The 22,500-nt window shown below is 35.2% G+C and overlaps 1 protein-coding gene across 2 annotated transcripts in view; it reads right to left on the bottom strand.

Moving 5' to 3' along the window:
- The window catches only part of LOC106868111 (angiotensin-converting enzyme), a 46,323-nt gene that overhangs the window by 18,119 nt on the left and 5,704 nt on the right, over positions 1–22,500 (bottom strand). For both annotated transcript variants that reach the window (XM_014913233.3, XM_089353697.1), the window contains exons 2-6: positions 18,068–18,194; positions 17,312–17,460; positions 15,503–15,660; positions 13,587–13,819; positions 7,275–7,475 (exon numbers count right to left, since the gene is read on the bottom strand). In XM_014913233.3, coding sequence (XP_014768719.1) covers positions 7,275–7,475; positions 13,587–13,819; positions 15,503–15,660; positions 17,312–17,460; positions 18,068–18,194 — 868 coding nt within the window. The remainder of the gene's footprint in view (positions 1–7,274; positions 7,476–13,586; positions 13,820–15,502; positions 15,661–17,311; positions 17,461–18,067; positions 18,195–22,500) is intronic.

The following is a 22,500-nucleotide window of genomic DNA, read 5'->3' as shown; positions in this document are numbered from 1 at the left end:
CAGCTCGCCACCTTTGCAATATGCAGAATATTACAATAATATTTCACAAAAATAAATGTTACACACAAACGTGTTATTGGTTGAAACGATTATCTGGTCTTTTACAAGGAAACACTAATAATTATTTATAAATTATTTCTGAAACATCAATTAATCAATTTACATAATTAACCTAAATGGATTTTAAGACGATGTCAATTGCTGTAATGGAATGGACTGAGTATGTTCACTGAAACACCTTCATTAAAGGGATTATTATCGCATACTCATAGCCAGCTCTACATATAGCCATCTACTGTTCGCCAACGTGCTACAACTACTGTCTGCACCTCACATAGTAACTACAATAATTGCTACTTGTTTAAATTTTCACTTCACCACTTCACTCCTATCCCATATTACTTCTTGTAACTCCGCTTCAAGCCATTAATCATTTTCTCAAAATTAATATTCGTTGAAGAACTTCTTTCCAAGCAATAATTGTTCCATTTACAATTGCATTCCAGAAGTTTTTCAAACGTCCATCTCCCTTCCACACCTCTTATCATCTCTCACCTCTTCTCTACCGTACTTAAACCTATTGTGCCTGCGAAAAGGTTAATCCGTAAGCAGTCCGGAACATTTCATATATTTCTGAAGCGTTTTTGCCCAGTTTACCACAAAGCATTATTGCATAGCGCACTTCCAAACTTCTCGCCAGCATTGGACAAGCTAGTCAGCTTCGATAAGGAGTGTTTGGTAGAGTATATTTAAAATGCTGTGACGACCATCTTCTTCAATCTAGAATAATAGAAGTTGGCAGGTCAGCTTACTAGAAAATTTCAATAATCTAAGACAATTATAACTACGGTGAAATTCCGAACCTGGGTTCTCCTTCCTGAGGTATATTTTAATGTTATTATTATTATTGTTTTTATTTTCTTCTTTCTTCAAATCATCTTCCATTTCTCGCCGAGTGTTTTCCGTACATCTAGAGCAGAGAAGCTCATTGTATCCAATCCCAGTTTACATACGCAAATTCACAGGTAAAATATGTATGTAAAAAAATTAATAAATAAATAAATTCATGAATGGATGTTGTTTTCACAGCGATAATGCTCTTCTCAGTACACGAGTCGTTCCAATTAACACGATTTTTTGCACTTCCTGTAGAGATGGTAAGCCTGGTGTCATTTTCAAATAGGTTTCAGTACCTTTTTTTATCATTCAAGTTGACTTTTCTAGAGATGTTCGTTTGTATGTCCAGTTTGAGAAAACAGTTGTGTTTTTGTAATAAAAGGGATGCTTACATTTTTGAATACACAGGGAGAAAGGAAAGAAAACACAAGAAGAGTCAAGATTTCACAGATAGTTTTAAGATTCACCAAAGATGGTCTTTTGTATGTCCACACAGAGAAAACTACAATGTTTTTAGAATAATAAAAAGGGGGAGGTGTTTACTTTTTCGAATACTCGGAGAGAGGAAAGGATGAGTATTCATAGCAGTTGTGGATATTAAAGCTTGTGTGTTTGAAAACTGGAGGAATTTCAACCATGTTTCGTGGTCTGCTACCACAACAGCTCCTTTATAGGATCCAGTTAGCTGAAGACATCATCAGGAGGAACCACGTCCGGTTTCGGCCCCTACTCCTCTACCGTTTTGACGTGGCGGGGCCACCCCCTTTCGGAGGTGTCATCAGCTCTGGTGTTGGGTGCATGTCTTCTTTCACTGTTTGTGACTGTTCTAATTCAACTGTGGGATGTCCCTCGCTATGGTTATTTTCCAGGAGGTTCTGGCCACACGTCTTACGGTTCATCAATCCGCGTTGTTGAATTACTTTCTTCTGACATACCATATGTAAATTTGTAAATCTCAACTTATTTTGGAAGGGAATTCTTAGATACTCAAAGGATATTGTAGATATTCCAGTCATTGAGAGTTATTTTTTCCCCCATTGTCCTGCCGGGTCATATTAGTGTTTCTATGGCTTTCGGCTACTGAATGGTTAGAGCAGCGAGGAACACGTCCAGCCGCTGTCAAGGCTGGCGCTCCTCTATTATTATTATTATTATTATTATTATTATTATTATTATTATTATTATTATTATTATTATTTTATGTTTGACTTTTGTTTTGCATTTGTACAAGTTGGATCCAAGTCTCACCCAGAGACCACAAGAGACAACAAGTTAGAAGTTCATGTAGGTGTTATGCCTAGGGTACCATATATTTGGATTTGTACAGTTTTGTTCAAGTGAATGTTTAAGAAACCATAAGAAAATTATGTGTTTGCTTTAAAATTTGAGATCACATAGACAGTATTTTACGTAGGATATGGGCAGTTCCCATGAGCACTATCTTTTGAACTTCAGCCATTTTGGGGTTTCCTGGTATCTGAGCTAGGTAGTAATCAGCCCGTTTCGCTGTCATTCCCAGGGCACCTATGACAATAGGTATTGTTTTCGTCTTCAGATTCCACATTTTGCTAATTTCTATTTCAAGATCTTTATATTTGCTCATTATTTGCTCATTATTATTATTATTATTATTATTATTATTATTATTATTATTATTATTATTATTATTGTTATTATTATTATTATTATTATTATTATTATTCAGTAGTTTTATTTTTATAACGTGCTTTCACTTCACTACCGAGCGCAGCTCTGTGCGCCTTGGGTATGTGCTGTGGTTTGCTGTGGTGCTCTTATGTTTACTGTATTGAAAGTGTTTTGCGTAGAATGTGTGCAGTACCCAGTAGTGCAATTTTCTGTATGTTATATATATATTTGTAAGTCCTGGTGTTTTTGTTATGTATTTGTCTGAATATTTTTTTATTATATAGGAATTGTTTCTGTTTTTAGATTCCACATTCGAGTTATCTCTATTTCCAGGTCTTTGTATTTTGAAAGTTTTTCCATTTCTTTTAGAGAAACGTTGTCATCTGCTGGTATTGAAACATCAATTAGAAGGCATTTTTTTCCTTCATGATCTTTGACAACTATATCTGGTCTATTTGCCTTAATTTCTCTATCTGTGTGTATTGGCATATCCCAGAGTATGGTTGCTTTCTCGTTTTCTGTGACCTTTTCTGGCGTGTGTTTATACCATCTTTTTTCTGTTGCTATTCCATAATGTTGGCATAGCTTCCAGTGTATATAGGTCCCAGCTCTGTCGTGTCTGTGAATATATTCCTTCTTAGCCAGGACTGGGCAGCCAGAGATAATATGATTTATTGTTTCTTGTCGATCTCCACATATTCTACAGTTACTTGTTATATTTCTTTTCATTGTGTGTTTTTGGTAATTTCTGGTGGGGAGGCTTTGGTCTTGTGCAGCAATTAAAAATCCTTCAGTCTCTGCTTTGAGTCCTGAGCTTCTCAGCCATTGCTGGGATTTTTCTCTGTCTATTTCTTTCGCATTTAGTTTAGCCCAGTATTTACCATGTAGGGGCTTTTCTTGCCATCGTTTTATCATGGTCCGTTGCTGTTCTAGTTTTAGTTTGGATTTCATTTGTTTTATAGCTTTTGTTGTTTCTTCTTCTTCTTCGTATTTGTTAGGTAGATTGATTTCTTGTTTGTATTTGTCAGCTTCCTTAAATACTGAAAACAGTTTTTTGTTTTGCTCGTGTTTTGTGGCTATTTGTATTAGTTTCCCTTGCTTCTGGAGTAGGTATTTTTGCAGTCCTATGGTGGTTATTTTATAATAGTTTTCTAGCTGTATAAGACCCCTGCCACCTTCTGTGCGTTGTATATATAGCCTTTCTATGTCAGATTTTGGGTGGTGCATCCTATATCCTGTCATTATTTTTCTTGTTTTCCTGTATATTTTACATAGTTCGTTTAGTGTCCAGTTAAGGATGTTGTAGCTGTAGCTTATAACTGTGACAGCTAAAGTGTTGATACCCATTATCTTGTTTTTAGCATTGAGCTCTGTTTTTAGTATTGATCTAACTCGTCTATAGTACTCTTTCTTTATTTTTTCTTTCATTTGTGTATGTTGTATCCTATCTAGTTCATTGACTCCTAAATACTTATATGGTTGGCTTTCGTCTAGTTCTCTTATTTCATTGGCTTTATCTAGTGTTATATTGCTACTTTTAACTAATTTTCCTCTTTTCAGGGTTGCTTTGGCACATTTTTCTAATCCGAATTTCATTTCTATTTCCTTGGTAAAGCCGTGTACTGTCTGTAGTAGTGTTTCTAGCTCTTTGTCGTTTTTTGCATATAATTTTAGGTCATCCATATTATTATTATTATTATTATTATTATTATTATTATTATTATTATTATTATTATTATTCAGGTCACTGCCGGAATCGAACTCAGAATCTTGGGGTTAATAGCCCGCGCTCTTAACCAGTATTATCACCGATAATAACCAATATATGCATGGAATACTTTGAGAATTTGGCTTTAGGATCATCACCGCTAAAACCAACCCTATGGCTGCGATATATTGATGACACCTTTATACTCTGGCCCCACCAGGAAGATGTTCAAGTGCTGTTATATCATGTGAACTCAATAAAGCCATCCATACAGTTCACAATGGAAAAGGAAGAAGACAAACAAATAGCATTCCTGGACGTATTTATAACATACACTAAGTATGGATTCACGACATCCGTATACCGCAAGCCGACCTTCACTGGACGATACCTCAACTTCAATTCCCACCATCCATACAGTGTAAAGAGAGGGATTGCTCAGTACCTAAAACATCGAGCAATGACTATAAGTATTCTATTAAGTATTTTATCTATCAAGCAACTACCCCCAAAACATACTGTCCACTCCCATTATGAAGAAAAGAGAGGATGAAGCCAATAAACTGTCCATATGTAAAAGGCCTCTCCGAAAAGATACAAAAGGTATGCGGCCCATATGACATCAGGATAGCATTCAAGAATAATATGACACTTCGCACCAATAGAAGAGAATATGACCAAAAACTGCCTGTACTCCATCGCATGCAGCTATGATAGGTCACACAAAGGCGAAACATGTCACCCTCTCAAAATAAGGTGAGAGGAACATCGCAAAGCTGTGACACGAGGAAATATTGATAAATCGGGTATAGCTGATCATGTATGGAAAAATGGAAACCACTTCCCCCTGTGGGATGGAGTTAAAATAATAGACAGAGTACACCATTGGGAAATACGAATACTAAAAGAAACAGCATATATGCTAGGACACAACAACCTCCTAAACAGACTGAGTACAGATATGAGTAGCATATGCGAACCAGTATTAACGAAGAATAGGAAAATATAAGATATATAAACCCTAAAATTCACTCCAGAAATGCCCACGGGCATATGGCGTAGTGGTTAAGAGTGCGAGATACTAGCTCCAAATTTCCGAGTTCGATTCCAGGCAATGACCTGAATAATAATGATAATAATAATAATAATAACATCATCGAAAAATATTTTTGGAATGAGAACCCAGGTCTGAAATTTCCCCAAGGCTGAAGGGTGTATCAGCCAAAAAGCTGTGTTAACAAGATTAGGACTTATATCCGTCAAATGTAAATAATGTACATAATTCCTCATCTCTTATAATAAAGTATAGCTTCCTCACCTATAAAAATCTCAAAACCTCTGCACTTCGTATATAATGTTCTTGAAGTGATAAAATTACCCCTTCCATGTGCCTGTATAGTGTGTGGGTACTGTATATCTCTTTTTGGATTAAAACATGAGCACAAGTTGACCTATAATTGATGGATTTTTAGTCTAAAAAAATTGTGCATTTGATTGACTAGCTCGCGCGTGGAATTATATGTATGTTTGTATCAACAGACCCTATCTCTGATATATGAGCAGTAGCTTAATATCGGCATTTCTTGGGTTTCGGAGAGGGTCAGAACTAAAGTGATCTTGACTATATTTTTCTTTATACAGAACGCAGCTATGAGAATTTTGCAGATGTATGATCGTCATAAAAAGTAGTGTGGGTCCTAGTATTTGGAGCGAACTTGTTTTATACATGGAGATAATGACCTCATAGGAAGCCAACTTCGTTATGTTTGTGCCAAGTGTGATAACTGTTGTTCTATATTTTTCTTCTCTTGACCAACTCGGGGCACACCAATACTATGCATTTTCTTGCCAGTTGCTAAAACGAAATTTTTGCCTCAATTCATAGGAAACAGTAAATAATACATTCACTGGTATTACAGAAAGTTTGTTGATCTGTCAAAAACTTAGTGAATGCAATTCACTAAATTCACTATTTGTGTATCATACTAATTGCCTATACGCCGCAGCGATATATGATGCTTGAGGTTTTGTCTGAGAGTAAAATCTCTTCATCGACATATAGTAAAACCACAATATATATACATATCGGAACGAGGCGAACGCCATCGCAGCTATGACTCATGAGTTCGACAAACGTGTTCCGCTCCACGTGAGGCTTCGCAATGCCGTGATGGGACGGTATGTACTCTGTATGACAATCTGGTATATATTCTGTTTTTTAATATAACATGTAATGAAAGCATTTTCTCTCGCGCAAAAACCACACCATCGTGCTTTTCACCAATGTATATATCCATTTAGTCTGATACCCAGATGCCGATTATATTCCAGGCTGTTTTTAGCGTTAGAACAGAGAAGGGACACAGAAGGGATGATTGCTGATTCAAATGCACGTCAAGCTCGATCAAGCAGGCATGTAATAGAATATATTTCACCCATAACCATTCCGTCTGTTAGCAGTAACAAGAACGGTGCTAACTAAGGTACCAATCCCATTAAGACGTTGCAATATGATTTGAAGAAAATTGATTACTAGCTGTTCGAGCGACCACATAAAAGTTATCACAATGACTCGAACGATATACGAAAATAAGATGAAGTAGGTGACAGTACGATAGGAGCAGAACTTTCATCGCAAGTGATTAAAGTTGAACTTGAACAGATTTGAACTCAGAGTGAAGAGATGCAGAAAAAAATAATTTAATGTATCCATTCCACTGTTGCAATGAAAACCTATTTATAACCAATAGCTCATCTAGGGTTATAGGCGGCATTCATCATCTCTTTAAAAAGATTATGTACCATTTGAGGTATATTGTCTTTTTATTCTAGGAGATCATACCGAATCGTAACATTAATTTTATTTCATAGATGTGTGCAAACACAAGGCTATATAATTTTGGAATTGCAGACATGAAGACACAGCTGCTCCAATCGCGTGTCTTAAAATGCTAAATCGAATGACAAATAATCTTAGAGTCAAGAGAATCCGATCGGAGTAATACACAAATGTCTAGCTTACCCAAGAGATGGGCTGGAATAGTAGAGACAGATTCTTTCATCACTGCCGGTCCATAAAATTGAGAAAGTTTGTGACGGACGTAAGTGTGAAGTTCAACATAGAGGGGCTTGATTTCCCGTAACAACTGGTCTGATAAAACTTCGATCCACTGTGGAAACTCATAGTACTTTTCTCGTTGATACTCTCCAATATCGCTAAAACCTGGAAAATACACATCGAAATAAGAAATGAACGTAAAACGTCAACGTTCAGAACCAAATTTGTAATATAATTAATGAAATTAATAATGAAACAGATGTGTGAGCGTACATTTATTCACTTTTAACAAACGTCAACACTCGAAGTAAAAAACAAAACACGCACAAATACACCTAAAAACACAAATGCAAACATATACAGAGAGCTATTATTTATGTGAGCATATGTGTCTCTGTGTGTGCTTGTGTGTGTGTATGTGTGTGTGTGTATGTGTGTGTGTGTATGTGTGTGTGTGTATGTGTGTGTGTGCGCGCGCGCATGTGTATTTTTGTCGATTCACGAAAAGCGATAAGTTACAGAACTTAATACAAATGTAGAGTGTTATGTAATACATGACAACGGATAGGCTCTGATTTCCAGTTCATCAACGAACTTAGTGGCTAAAGCTTTGCAGTCATAATCAGTAGATTGTAGATTCGATTCCTGGACCAGGTGGTGTGTTGAGTTCTTGAGCAAGGCACTTAATTTCACGACGCTCTAATTCACTCGGCTGTAAATGGGTACTCCGGTGACGGAGTAGCTTTCTGATCAGAGGAATGTTGGCCTGCTCACTTAGGAGTTAGTGTGTGGTACGAAGCTTGCTTCCCAACCACTGGTTCCGGCTTTAGTCCCACTCTGCGTGGCATCTTGGGCGAGTGCTGTCTTCTATAACATTAGACCGACCAAAGCCTCATGAGTGGATTTGGTAGACAGAAACTGAAAGAAGACCGTCGTGTATGTGTATGTGTGCGTGTTTGTGTGTGTATATGTGTGAGTGTGTGTATTTGTGTATGTGTTAGTCCCCACATTGCTTGACAACCGGTGTTTGTGTGTTTACATCCCTGTAACATTAGCGGTTCGACAAAGAGATCAAAGAAACAAGTAAAAGATAAACGGTAAAAATTGCATGTATATATGATATATGTATGTAATATATATAAATATGAATGAGGAAAAATAATACATAGTTTTCTTGAAAAAAATCCTTTTATTCATTAGATAACGGTTTTCTATCGCCATTCTTCCCACATTTTATATAGAAAGCTTCCTTGTATGATTTCGAATGATTTGATTTTTAGTTTAAGATGGCGAAAATGATTTGACTGGGAAAATGGACAAACACACACACACACACACACACACACACACACACACACACACACACACAAACACACACACACAAACACACATACACACACACACACACACACACACACACACACACACACACACACACTAACACAACCTTCATAATTTCGCAGTCGATAAAAATAAATACCGTTCTAGTACTAGGATCAATATCCTCGATTAAGTCTTTCATCATAATTCAAGTTATTGTGCCTTTTCTATAAGCAATATTTAGTACAATTCCAAATTATTGACATAAAAATCAACAAAACTGTCGACTTCGTGTATAAAGCTCAGTCATACTTAACGTTTATTATCCAATTAATGTTATGAAATTAAATTACAACTGAATTATTTCAATATACATAAAGCTTTCGCAATAAATTTATATCTGTTTTCATATCTATCACTAATGTGAAAGCTTGTCCCTTACTCGGTTTAACTCCACCCCTGTTCTTTGGTTTACTTTTTGTTGAATACACGCAGTTGCAAACATTTGGTTGACATTCCATCTCATGGAATTTCCTCCTTTGCTTTCATTTGATTCGGTAACTTGAAATTTACTATGAGTTTCTGCATTAAATCATGCTAAAAATACACTCCGTTTTCAAAATATGCTAGAGACGTTTAGCCCAAGTGTCTGATTTCGTTTCGTATTTTAAGTCCTGATTTGATTGTTTACTATACTCCTTCATAAATCGATAAAATTATTAGAACTTCAATATTAATGTCGAACTGAAATTTTGGCACAAGGCCAGCCATTTCGAGGTAGTGAGTAAATCGATTATATCGACATTAGTATTCAACTGATAATCATTTTATCGACCCCGAACAAGTGAAAAGCAAAGTCGCCCTCAGCGACATTTGAACTCACAATGTAAAGACGGACAAAATGCCGCTAAGCAATTTTCCCGGTGTACTAACGATTCTATCAGCTCTTCAGCTGAACTTAGATATTAATAGTGGTTCAGTCACTATACTGCCATATCTATAACGATATGCATTATGAAGAAGTATTCATAGACATCGCAGTTACAAATGGATGCGAGCTTAGTTCAATAGAAGCAGCAACTGTATAATCCAGTACTGAATTATGCAGTACTGTCATAAAAAAGTGAGCCACTGTGGATAATACATCCCAGGATACATTACATCTGAAATCAAAAGGTGAGATGATCACAGCTGGAATATATTTGAACATATAACTACTGAATTGAGCAATGGTGTTATTAATGTGTGTGAACAATTAGTGTTATGTCTCAATACTACACAATGGCTGTGTGAGCATCTCATCCTCGTCGCCACTGTTATGTCTCAAGCTATTGCTATCTGGCACCTTCGAATGATCTCTACTCAACCGTTACACAACTGCTACTCGACTGCCTTTCAACACACCTACCACGGCCAGACTACCTCTATTTATATGTCTTGGGAGATCATAATTCTTCGCCTGGGGGCTTCGACACAACAATTAGTATTCCAGATTCGAACCAACTAATGTTTTGTCTCTTTAGTTCTTACGCTTCAGGAGTAAACATTCATAACTATCCAAGGAATATTATAGGACTATAGCCACAAATAATTTGTAGTCGGCTTAATCGATTGTACACTTCCCTTCGTAAAAATAAATCTTTTTCTAACAAAGTAAAATAATTTTGGACAACAGTAAACAATAACAACTCGGATAGCTTCTTTTTACTTTTCATTTAATTCAACCTTGAGCCATTGTAGCAGCGTTTTCATGCCTTGAGAGAATTAACTCTGTTGGTCATGATTTTCAATACATTGAAGAACTAATGAACATGATAATACTACACACAAGCTGAACATTCATCTCTGATATTCATAAAGCATATAAAACCCATCAGACAGTATTAAATTTATTAACACAGCGCCAAGCTATAGCGAGCTGTGAATAATTCTACACGCATGAAATGTCTCTTAAAATACATACCATGCAATCGTGCTAACGATTAAATGACAGACAGCTCCGGATATCATGTGAACGTTGTTGAAACAAAATTTGCTGCGTTAATTACATTTTGCCTTCCATTTAACATAACATTTTAATCACATTAATTACTTCATTTGCATTCTGTTTGATCGTCCCAAATAACCCAGGAGCTACATTTTAACGAATTGCTAATGTTCGATCACTTCTATTGATTAACTTCACAATTTTGACATAATATCCACGGTTTTTAAAAGCATCAGTTACAGAATAATCACAAAATGTCAATTGCTGCTAACCTAGTACTACAAGTACACCAGTTAGCTGCCATGTTTGCCAATATGGCCGATATAATGACCAATTCTACTCATCAAAATTCCATTCTACATCTACTTTAGATTGGTACAGGATTTCAGTCTTTCTAACTTCGTATATATATTTCAAATGAAAATATAAAATAATAATACTAATTAAAAAGGCAATGATGGACACAGATGTAGTTCCATATCCATGTTTACTACGGGCATTACCAAATATATTTCACCATTTCTGTTTTCGTGAATTAAATAAATTTACTTGATACAAAAGATAAACGTAAGCGTTCGACATGTTCATACAATCTTTCCTTCGACAGCAAATGAATGATCGACAAGATAACATTTTTATAGGTTCATCTGTAGTCGGTTGTCCTACATTTTACTACCACTGTGAAACTGTGCTTTTAATTACTACTGTTAAACTTTTAACTAATGATTTGCATATTTTACATTGTGTTCGTAAATTATTGATGTACCATCAGAATTTATTTTTCGAACCGAATTTTACTACGGAATATATCCAAACATTAACCACCACTGTTTTCGTGAGTTAAATATATTTACTTGATACATTCAATAGATGTAAAAGTTTATCATGTTTATGCAATCTCACTGTGGATAGTAAAACAGGGATCGGCAAGACAACGTCGTCTCACTTATTGCTGTTATTACGTGAGCGATCAGTTACTCTACACTTTTTCCAACTTACCGCCAAATTGTTTTATTTTAAAATCTCCTTTAGAAGAAAACACACTAATTTGGAGTGTATTTAAGCATCTAACTTACTCTGAAGAAAAATTAAAGGTATATGGTAGAGCTCGAACAGGATTTGCATAACTTATTTTCCATAATTTTCAGATATTCGTGTAAGCCGCTTAAATGTGTATTGAAGTTAAAGATCGTGTTTTGAGATCCCAGATATTTAAACTCATTTTTAATTAATTCTATGTACTGTTCTAAATTATTTATGATCTAAATTGTATTTTCTGCATTACTTAATTAATGGTCTTCTACCTTCATTAAGTAATCGTTGTTTATTGTTCTTTTTGTTGTTATGTAGCATCAGTTCCTCGTTGATTGAACTGAACTAAGATCAAAGAAAATTTATCCATGACTATTTCGTTCATTTACGACTATACAGGAATATATTCTCTAATGCAGAAGACAATAGAATGTGAGTTAAGTGAGCTTTGCTAGCTATTTCTAGCAAGTATAGGCTCATTTGCATATAGTCTTCAAATTACATACGTTCACCTGCACGACCTCTTCATGTTTACTGATCTGAGAAAAAAAAAAGAAAAGGAAAACATATTCACCACAAATTTTGCTGTCTCACAAAATGTAAGGTCATATTGGATAATGTAATCCTAGACATATACTGACCAAAAAGAAGAGGTAGTCGTTACTTGATTGCTTTGTTTCAAAGTTCTCATTGATTTAAGCAAACCTGGGGCTAAATGATATCTAAAGCCAGCTTTCACCGGATGAACCTGGCTTGGTAACGTGTACTATACTTTCAGTATTTGTTTTAGACGCCTATGTAGTCACAATAAACCTAGACACCTTCTCTATTGTCCCACACTTGACCTAACGTCACATTCAGGATGTAAAATTTAAAAGGTAGTCTGCATCATTATTTGACTGCTACCCATTTACAGGTGAGTAAACTAAAACCGTGTGAAATGAAATACCTTCCTAAGAGCATATAGCAGTGCCCGGTACACGAACTGAACACCCGACATTATGATTTTCAACCTAAATAGCAACAACATCGATATCAACAAGTGTATGTATACTTGAGATGGTGCGAAGATGGCAAAAAGGGAAAGATGTGGGGAAGAGAAAAGTGGGGAAGAAATTGTACTATGTGTTTAAGTATGAATAATATATCAGCTCGTCAGTTCGTTCTCAGAGATAAGCTTAAATTTAGATTATTTAATCGATTTCCTACATTGGATAAAGCACAGATTTATACAGAAAGGTCGAGAAATATTTGCGTGGTAACACCATTTAGCATTTTGTTAAACCATCTGCACACTGCATTTTTGATGTTGTTAAGCTCTATGGCAGCCTTGTTCCAATAAATCTGTATTCAAGGACGTTCTAGCCAAGATCAACTCATTTTTGTTTTTGTTTTTGTTTTGGGGTGTTCTAATTCAGAGTTGGATGCTACTTCTTGCTGATCAAGCGACTACGTAGCAGATCCTTTGTTTAGCTTACGAGAGGAAAGGTACTGTTCACAATGTACACATTTCAATTGTTACTTTAATTACAGTAAAACGTTTTAATAGATCTGTAAAATATCGCCGATGAGAAATCTTCTATGTATATCTCACTGAAATCAAACTCTGAAATACGAGTTTAATTATCTGAAAAAACATGAGGATTACGGCTGGAATGCCTTTCCTTTTAGATTTGTTCTATCAGAAGAAACCTAGCATTAACGAACCTTGTCTTTCTATGAACATCACGATTACCATTAAGGTAACATGCTCTTAAAATTCATGGAAAGCTCACTTTCAATCTAGCAATGGAAACGCTTTCAGTTACTCGTGAGAATGTTTCTCTTTTTAATATAGCTAAATAACCTAGACACTAAAAGCATAAACATTGCACAAACATACATTTCTTTCTTTTGTCAGAATCCAAAAATTTGTACAAAGACAGTATCATGCTTACCATTATCAGTGGCACCAATATTCAGTAGATGGACATAATTGGTTAACAAGTCTCGAGTAGAAGGTCCAATTACATCTCTCCAGCCTTTCCAGGCCCATAACAATTGTCTGGGATCTCGACTAACTGACATCATTTTAATAAGATCTGGTTCCAAAGACAAGCATTTGCGGGCAGCACAAAGTTTCGATTTCGAATAAGTTCTAGACATTTGCTGTTGAAACACTTTTTGTTTTCTAATAAATATACAGTAGGTTTCTGATAAAATATACAGCAACAACAATTATAAATAACAATAGTTCTCAAGGAAATTTCACAGCCCATTTTAGTGGTACTGTATCAGCCATAAAAACTCTTCCCTTGTCGGTCGGAATATTTTGTTATTTCGTTCATAATGCTTAAATGAACTCCCTGCTGCTTACTTGTATTGATTTAGTGAATAATTATACTATAGTTTGAGAATAATTGAAAATAGATTTGAGCGGTAATATTTCTGATGCATTTCAGTAATAGAGGGAAGGTTTCTGTCTGACACTGCACATTTAATACTTAATACTTGTTTTTTATTCCTTATGCATGAAAATATATAAGATATGAAATGCTGCGACTTTGATTACACATATATATGTAGAAGGTTGAAGAGGAACACACGAGTTGATATATATATTCTTGTACTTGCTTCAGTCATTTGACTACGGCAACGCTGGAGCACCAGTTTTGAGTCGAACAAGTCGACCCCAGGACTTATTCTTTGTAAGCCTAGTACTTATACTATCGGTCACTTTTGCCGAACCACTAAGTTACGGGGACGTAAATACACCAACATCGGTTGTCAAGCGATGGTGGGAGGACAAGCATAGATATGCAAACACACACACATACATATATATATATATATATATATATATATATATATATATATATATATATATATATATATATATATATATATATATATATATATGCGTGTGAGGTTGTATATATGCATCTACGTATATATACATATGCATGCATGTAAGAATATATATATATATATATATATATATATATATATATATATATATATATATATATATATATATATACATACATACATATGTTTGAATGTGTGCGCGTGCACGAGTGTTTGTAACTTCATGAACTGTCCTGTCATAGGCGACAAATGAGGATTCCATAACATGTTGAACAAGCTGCCCTTACTATTTCTTTTATAATAATCAAATATTCATGCTGTACGCTAGCTCACTCTCTCCTTCGAACTGACTTTGCCAGTACATGTGCATGGTGTGCGATGGATCAGATGCCAAAGGGACCACAGAGTCTCATGAAGTTAAAGGTTTACTCAAGTAAACAATGCATCGCCGCCAGTCCAGGAAACGAAACATCGATCTCGCAGTCGTGAATGTAATACCACAGCCTGTAGGATTCTCTCCCCCATACATACATACAAACATACATACATACATACATATACATATATCTATGTTTGTATGTATGTACACATGTATTATACATATAATTATGTATAGACGAGTGTATGTCTCTATGGAGGTGCAGATAAAGACATGACCAAGTGGTTGCAATTTTCGTTTCGCATTAGTGAGAACCTAGAATCGATCCTGCTACCTAGCATTATTTTCGAGTACATTTTACCATGGCTTCAGGACAATATAAACGTTTGGAGAGAGAGTGAATATGCAGAAACTATGGTAACCCATCAAGTAGAGTGCCTTGCAATTCAAATGAAGATAATTGTTACATCCTATGCAATTCTTTCTGCGTTTTTTAGATACAATATAAGGAAGATCCTAACGAAATATAACCGACATTATAGATGATGGAATTCAACGGTGAATTGTTTTGGAGTTATCAGTACCTTTTATTAAAAATCATATTAAGTGTTGCTATTCACCACTTACCGAATGATGGCATCACTCTCAGGTACTGCTGTTACAGATTTTAATCTAAGCTGTCTCTTCATATCCAAATCATCGAAGGGAAAATGGTCGAGTAGCAGTCTGGAAAATTTTGCCTGTTTTCTGAACCATGCGTCGCTTTGTATAGAGACAGAAATTAACTGTAACAGTAGAAAAGTAGGAGCATAGTGATCATCTTGAGAAATGCATAAAGAGTCATTCATGAAGCAGGAGAAAGTAACCTGAATAATTCCATAAAATCAGAAATTCTTATATCATACCTCTGAGAATAATAAAATACAAGTCAATGTGGAAGATCCTCCAAGGCCATTCCGTATTCAAGAAATAGCAGTTAAATCTTTCTCATATTACATTCTACTGTCTTAGAACACTGGAAGGACTCATTCGATAACGTAGTCTTATATGCATTTCGCATGTTACATTAAAGATGATCTGGGGTTAAACAATAACCATTGAATATCTCACTGAATGTTTGAGGACTCTAAATTCACTACCATTTGTAGCTGTATAAATATTCTGGGCAGTTTAACCACTTCATTACCATTATATTTATGAGGAAGAAAAAAAAAATTAAAAAGATGAGCGACCGCCTCTATCGGGAGAGTTAATTCACCCAATCATGGCGTAAACGATCATTTATAGATAAGGATATATAGAAATGTTACATATGTCGCACCGAATATCATACTGACATATGTTGTTTCAAATAAGAACTGAAGCTGGTTTGGGGTTAACTTGAAAGAGAATTTACTGTTACATTTAGTCCCGTAACTGGAGAATTTGATGATATTATAGTTAAATGTTTGACAGCTAGGCGTTCTTCTTTGTTCTCATCTGACGGTTTCCAGCTTTTAAGTTATATGTCTTTCTTCGTACTGAAAGAAAGACGATTACACGTTGGGGTTATTATTAAACATTTAGTATTTTTGTCTCTGTTATGATATATCGTTACCTAAAACTATGAAACGAGCTTCTACATTGTCTCATGTAAATAACTCAGTTGGTTTGCTCTAGGTTATGGTGCATAGCTCAATCCTTACTGCAACGTTTAATTTTTATGGGGATGGACTTCTATAATATATATTTTTCCACAAACTGTCGAGCATTTTTTCCCTTTTATTCTTTACCCTTCTGCCTATAGGCGCCTCTTACAAAATTGTGGAAAATCCTTTGCATCTCCCCGGTTTAAGTCGTTTCCTTGTTATGCAATGAAGTGTAAGGAAAGGGAAAATAATCTAAAGTTACACCCTGCAAAAAAAATATATTCCTGATTATAAAGGTCATTATAAGTCATTTTTGTTATTTTAGTATACATGGAGCAATCTTCAGCTTGCTAATCTCCCTGCCTCTCTAGCTTACTGGCTCAATTGATCTTATATTTATAGACTACATACGTTTAATGTCAGGATTCTAAAAAATTATTACAATTTGATATACATAATAAACAATGAAATCATTGTACGATGCATGCTAACCAATGTCAACAAGCACTACAGATCATGCCAGAAATTATTTTCTGCAATTTATCAATCCTATGCACGCTAGTATGCTCTACTACATGATATTTAGTATTTATATTCTGAGTTAACGTTCTAATCTCAAGCAAGAATCCTTTCAAACCGAGATTTCTATTTTGAAAAGATAACAAAGAAGAAGAAAAAAAGGGCTGAATTTGATTGCATATTTGATAAGAAAGTTCAATAGAGAATAATTTGTCAACATATTTTGAAAAAGTTTTACCGATTGAGTAAAGGTTTCTAAATATTCAAAGTAAGTTAAATTGGTTCTTACTTGATTACTGTTCTCTTGAGAAATATTCGTCTCATAACGCCATTGAGCACTGTTCAGCCTCTCGTTCCAAACTCTGCTAACCTCATTGCTGTGTTCTAACCATCTTTGCACAGTCTCCTTTGTCACTGAGTCCTTTAATAGTTGAGGGCCTTCGTTCAAAATTAATGAGAAAGAAAAGGAAATACACAGAAATAAAAATAGCTCTTTGTAAATTTGTGATTTGCGACTAAATTGTGACTGCTTTTAAGAAAAATACACAGCTATCTATCTATCTATCTATCTGTCTGTCTGTCTGTCTGTCTGTCTGTCTGCCTATCTATCTATCTCACTTTCGACATATATATCTATCTATCTATATATATATATATATATATATATATATATACGTGCATGTAATATGTGTGTATGTGTGTGTGTATGTGTGTGTGTATGTGTGTATACATAGAACGTATTCCCTTACGGTTTCCATCATCCAAATGCCACTCAAATGATCATTACCATATTATATAAGAAGGAAAGACACCATCCTATCATTCAGTGCAATTCAACCTACACATCACGAGTTGCGAAGTGAACCACTTTATCACACATCATGTCTGCGCCCATGTATGAAATATGAAGTGGGACGGTTGCAGTGCGATCGTATTTTTTCATAGATCTCATTGCTCAGGAACGACATCGGGTTTAACAACAAAAAGGCTTATTAACAATAAGCAACATTCAGTCATAGAATATTGTTATGCGTAAAGTTATTACCTGCTGTAAAATCCTCAAAGCTTTCCAAAAGCTTTTTCTGAATTGTTTCTTCGGTGGAAGAATGTGTTAGACTTGAGAAAAGGACGGCACACATCAACAGAACCATCACAGTATACAACTGTATATTCTGAAAATATAAAGATAGAATAATGAACTCAATGGGAGCTGCTCAATGAACAATTGCTGAGTGACGTACAATACAATTCTAAATTGAAATTAGTACTAAATTAGTACCACGTGGTTCCATATGGTTGTCAGATTTAGCCTTGAGATTAGTAACTGAGTAGAAAAATAAAAGACCGGTCGTGATTATCCCACTTTTTCTTACTTTTCAGGCATCTTGAACTGCATTATTCAATGAGTACTTTCTTTCTAAGATGGTAGTACATATAATTTGAAAGACATTTGGGCGCTCTTTCTAGCAGTTGAGGCAACCACAGTCGGGCCTCCTCATTGACTGTTGTTGTTGTTGATTTAGACCCAAATCAGCTTTGCTTTAGCGGATTTATGAAGGAAAACATTCGATTTATGACCACTCAGATTTTTTTTCTACTTGTGAGGAATTCAAAACCCCATTACCAAACATGTTCAAGATGGTGAAATGTGGTTCGACGAAAATTTAGTTGTTATTTCTACAGATCGGCCTACCAAACATAAGTTCCTTAACAAGTAAAACGCGTTTCTTGGTATATTCGGTGGGTGACCTCAGCGATGTATTTCTATTCACCATTGTGTCAATTTCGGGGTGGAGATAAGGGAAATGAAACTATGAACCTGTCGTTAATGCCTCCAACAAAGCAAAGTTCGTAGTTCGAGCACACTTACAAAGTACGTCTCTGTATAACAATTCTGCTTCATATATAACAATTCTCTGTATAACAATTCTGTTGCTTGTATAACAATTCTGTTGCTTGTGGCAATAAAGTGTTTCTTTATGTGACAACTTACAGCGTGCGGAAGTGACTGTTGAATGTTAGGTACCTTTTTTAGAGGCTGCACACCGCCAGTAATAGCATTACACATTCTACGGTTATCTGCAAACATATTGGCGTGGATAACCGCAGATCTTGAACATATTAGTGATAGAATATTTTCCAAGAAATGAAGATGTGACTCCAAAGCTCTTGGCGATATTTTTCAGTGAAGCTTACAAATATATACAAAAAAATAAAATGAACATTTTCCACTCTCCGTTTACTGAACCCTTCATCGATGTCTTTCCTCATCGCTGATGTTATTCCTCCACCGGATTTGGAAAATATTGCCTGCTTCTGTTCATAGCCACTTACATACTTTGATAGAGCAGTTTAGTGTTACTTCGTCGCTGGCTATAGTGATATTATCTATGTTTCCTATGATACATAGTTATCTATGACTGGCCATCTGTTTCGTTAACAATTTTTTTAACAGATCTGAAGGTACAGTGAATGCAATAGGTCTTCATATTAGAAATTACATCCTGATCTATAAATTGGATAAGAAATTGATGTCTTGTGGTCGATAAACTTCTGTAGCAATGCAGGTTTGAAGGCCAAGATGATAATGCTGAAATCTAGAAGCGTTGTTCTTGGAGAAGGTTGTACAAATACTTTGATTTTCTGGATGATAATAGTCAGAACGAAGTGATTATATACATTTTTAAAGTTGTTTATCGAGTGTTACTCTCCTAGTGTGTATGTCTATGACTTGGCTAGCGTTGTCATCAAAATGTTTCAGTCAGGTGATCCAAATGGCATTAATCAATTAGTGGTACGCCTGTGGTAGTGGTGGTGGTGTGGTGGTCGTAGTTGTGATCGTGGGAGCAGAATTTGGACAGACTGAAAAGTTCTCCATCGAAGCGATTCATTGAAATGGGGCTTCCAGACACAGGAAGAAAATGATTTGATCACGTATACAATCTTGCAGTAGTCCATTGTGATTGGAATATCTTCAGAGATGTTTTAATGAAGTGTTACATGACCATAAATGATAAGAACTCCTGAAATTGGACTCTCAGAGCCAGAAATACCTGGATACCACCTGGGTTAGTTGCTCATGTACTGAAAGTGATATTCCTAACAACTAGCCACTTCTTGTTGCGTTCATAGAATTTTCCTGTCTAGAGACACAAGAAAGCACAGTAGATGTGAATTCACTACCATACAACAAACGGAAAAGTCTCCTTATATTCTCACAACCTGATAGGAATAACTGCCAATTTGCACTTAAATTACATCCTGCCGTCTTAAATAAGGAAAAGTGGAAACGGTTAATATTAGTTTTTCAAAGCATCTCTAAAAGGACGCGATATCTATGGGAGGAATGATTTCCATTATAAGTCTGGTCGATAAGATAATATCTAGGCATAATTAACAACAATGACAACAGCCGCTACTCAGTACCATACGGTTGTCAATATTTAATAATTTATCCACTTGGTCATGGTGCCTTTACTAGAGACGTAATGTCTAGTAAAAATCAATACATGTATCAAGGCATACCAACAATGATAGACAGTAGTGTGTGGGCATTAGACTACGAACGAACGATATAGATTCGAATATGTATTATAAGTCTATGGCAGTCACGATAGAAGTAGGAACCAACATTGACTAGGTGGAAATAGGAGAGCTATAAAGCAGAAATACAGCGTTGGTATAACAAGAATCACCAGAATGCTCATTATGCATAACAATTGTATAATAATAGACCAGATATGGTTAATTTAAATCAGTCCCTAATACGCCCAGTATTTTATTTTATTTAGTGGAAGGATGGCTTAATGAAGTCCTAATGTGCAGAATTTACATCCCGAAATAAGAGCGAAATAAATAAACACTGTAAAGTATGCCTTTTAGTGTTCTATCTATTCGTACAATTTATTTCTTGCTTGATCTGATATAATATAATTACAAATATTTTTGACAGTGTCAGCTGCACTTTCACTCTGAAATACGTGTTTTTCAGTTTTGGTCTCATAAAGATTAGCTTGAGGGGAGATTCTACTTCAAAGTAAAATACTCAGTGGAGCACATAGATTTCAGAGGGAACATTTTCAACTTCAAATTGTGGTTTATAATTTAGGAAGAAGGCCAGCAGATTTGAACGGAGGTGGTTAGTCAATGCCATCCATACAAATGCCTTACCGATGTATCCTTGTTTTCGAGTCCGGAGAGATAAAAGGTCTAAATTTGAACTCAGAACGGGGAGAGAAACATTGTCTGACGCTTTAATAAATCCTCCGAACGACTGCACTTGTAAAACCTCAGTACCTAAATAAATAGAAAATCACTTCGACTGCACTTACTGAAATGCAATTTCAGTTACTTCGTATAATGTAATACATAATATTACCATATATATCCATAGCCACAGAATTATATCAAGAACGATGTAAATTTGTGAGAATAAAATCATTCTCAGAAACACTGAGCAGGAATGAAACAAAATATGAGAAATTATCGAACTTCGAAATCGTATCATGAACTCAAATATTTTTTGTTTTATATAACTCATAAGCCAGATATTATTACACAGAGATATCGCTATGACAAACAGGTGGAATTTTATATTTCATTCTTGCATTTTTTTGGTTGTTTAATCCGAGATCAACCATTAGAGGACAGGCGTATGAGCTGAATCATCTTAAATGTTCGGACAACACACACAGACACACATTATAAAAACATGCCTTTGCAAGTTCATTTCGCTTCTTGATACATAACTAGCAGAGAAGTAGTCTCTCTATAATGCACACATTAAGATACATGCATTAATACATGTAAATAGAACAAAGTCCACTTAATTTCCAGGTGTTTGTATGGCTCAGTGGGTGGCAATATATATATATATAATTGAAAAAGTTCGTTATAAGTATGAAGATACCATAAACAATTATAAAAATCTACAAAAGATGTTACAAAATTCAAATTGGATTTAATAGGTACATACGAACTTTTCGAAGGGCAATGGGAGAAAAAATTACAATAATAATAATCATAATTAAAGTCATGTATTGTCATTCGCGTCAGCGTGAATAATTTAAAGAACATCAAAAAAGTTATTAATAAAAATCATGAAGGAAAAACAAATGGGGTAATAGGGAAAATTTAACCGGATTTTACAAATAAGTTGTAAAAGGAAAACATTAAGATAAACGAAAAAGAAAGACATATCATATCGGCCCTTTTTTAATATTAATAATAAACTTAAATTATTTATATACTAATATGTGTTCCATTTATAGCGACTAAATCTAAACGATTGACTGGTAAAAGACAGGCCGAACCACTAGGAATTGAACATGACATCAACACTTACATGGCTTTGTATGCACCCAATTCAGCCACATAGCCACATATATTGTTATATAAATAATATGATTATAGTTATTTTTGTGGTGGGCAGCCCCAAGTGAGAAGTGGGCCGGTTTCTCTACATACGCCTGCTCCTTC

Source organism: Octopus bimaculoides, chromosome 6, assembly GCF_046866305.1.
Source record: "Octopus bimaculoides isolate indiv1 chromosome 6, ASM4686630v1, whole genome shotgun sequence".
NCBI classification, from domain to species: Eukaryota; Metazoa; Mollusca; class Cephalopoda; order Octopoda; family Octopodidae; genus Octopus; species Octopus bimaculoides.
The sequence above is the reverse complement of the archived record's forward strand: the minus strand, read 5'-3'. Positions and strand labels throughout refer to the sequence as shown.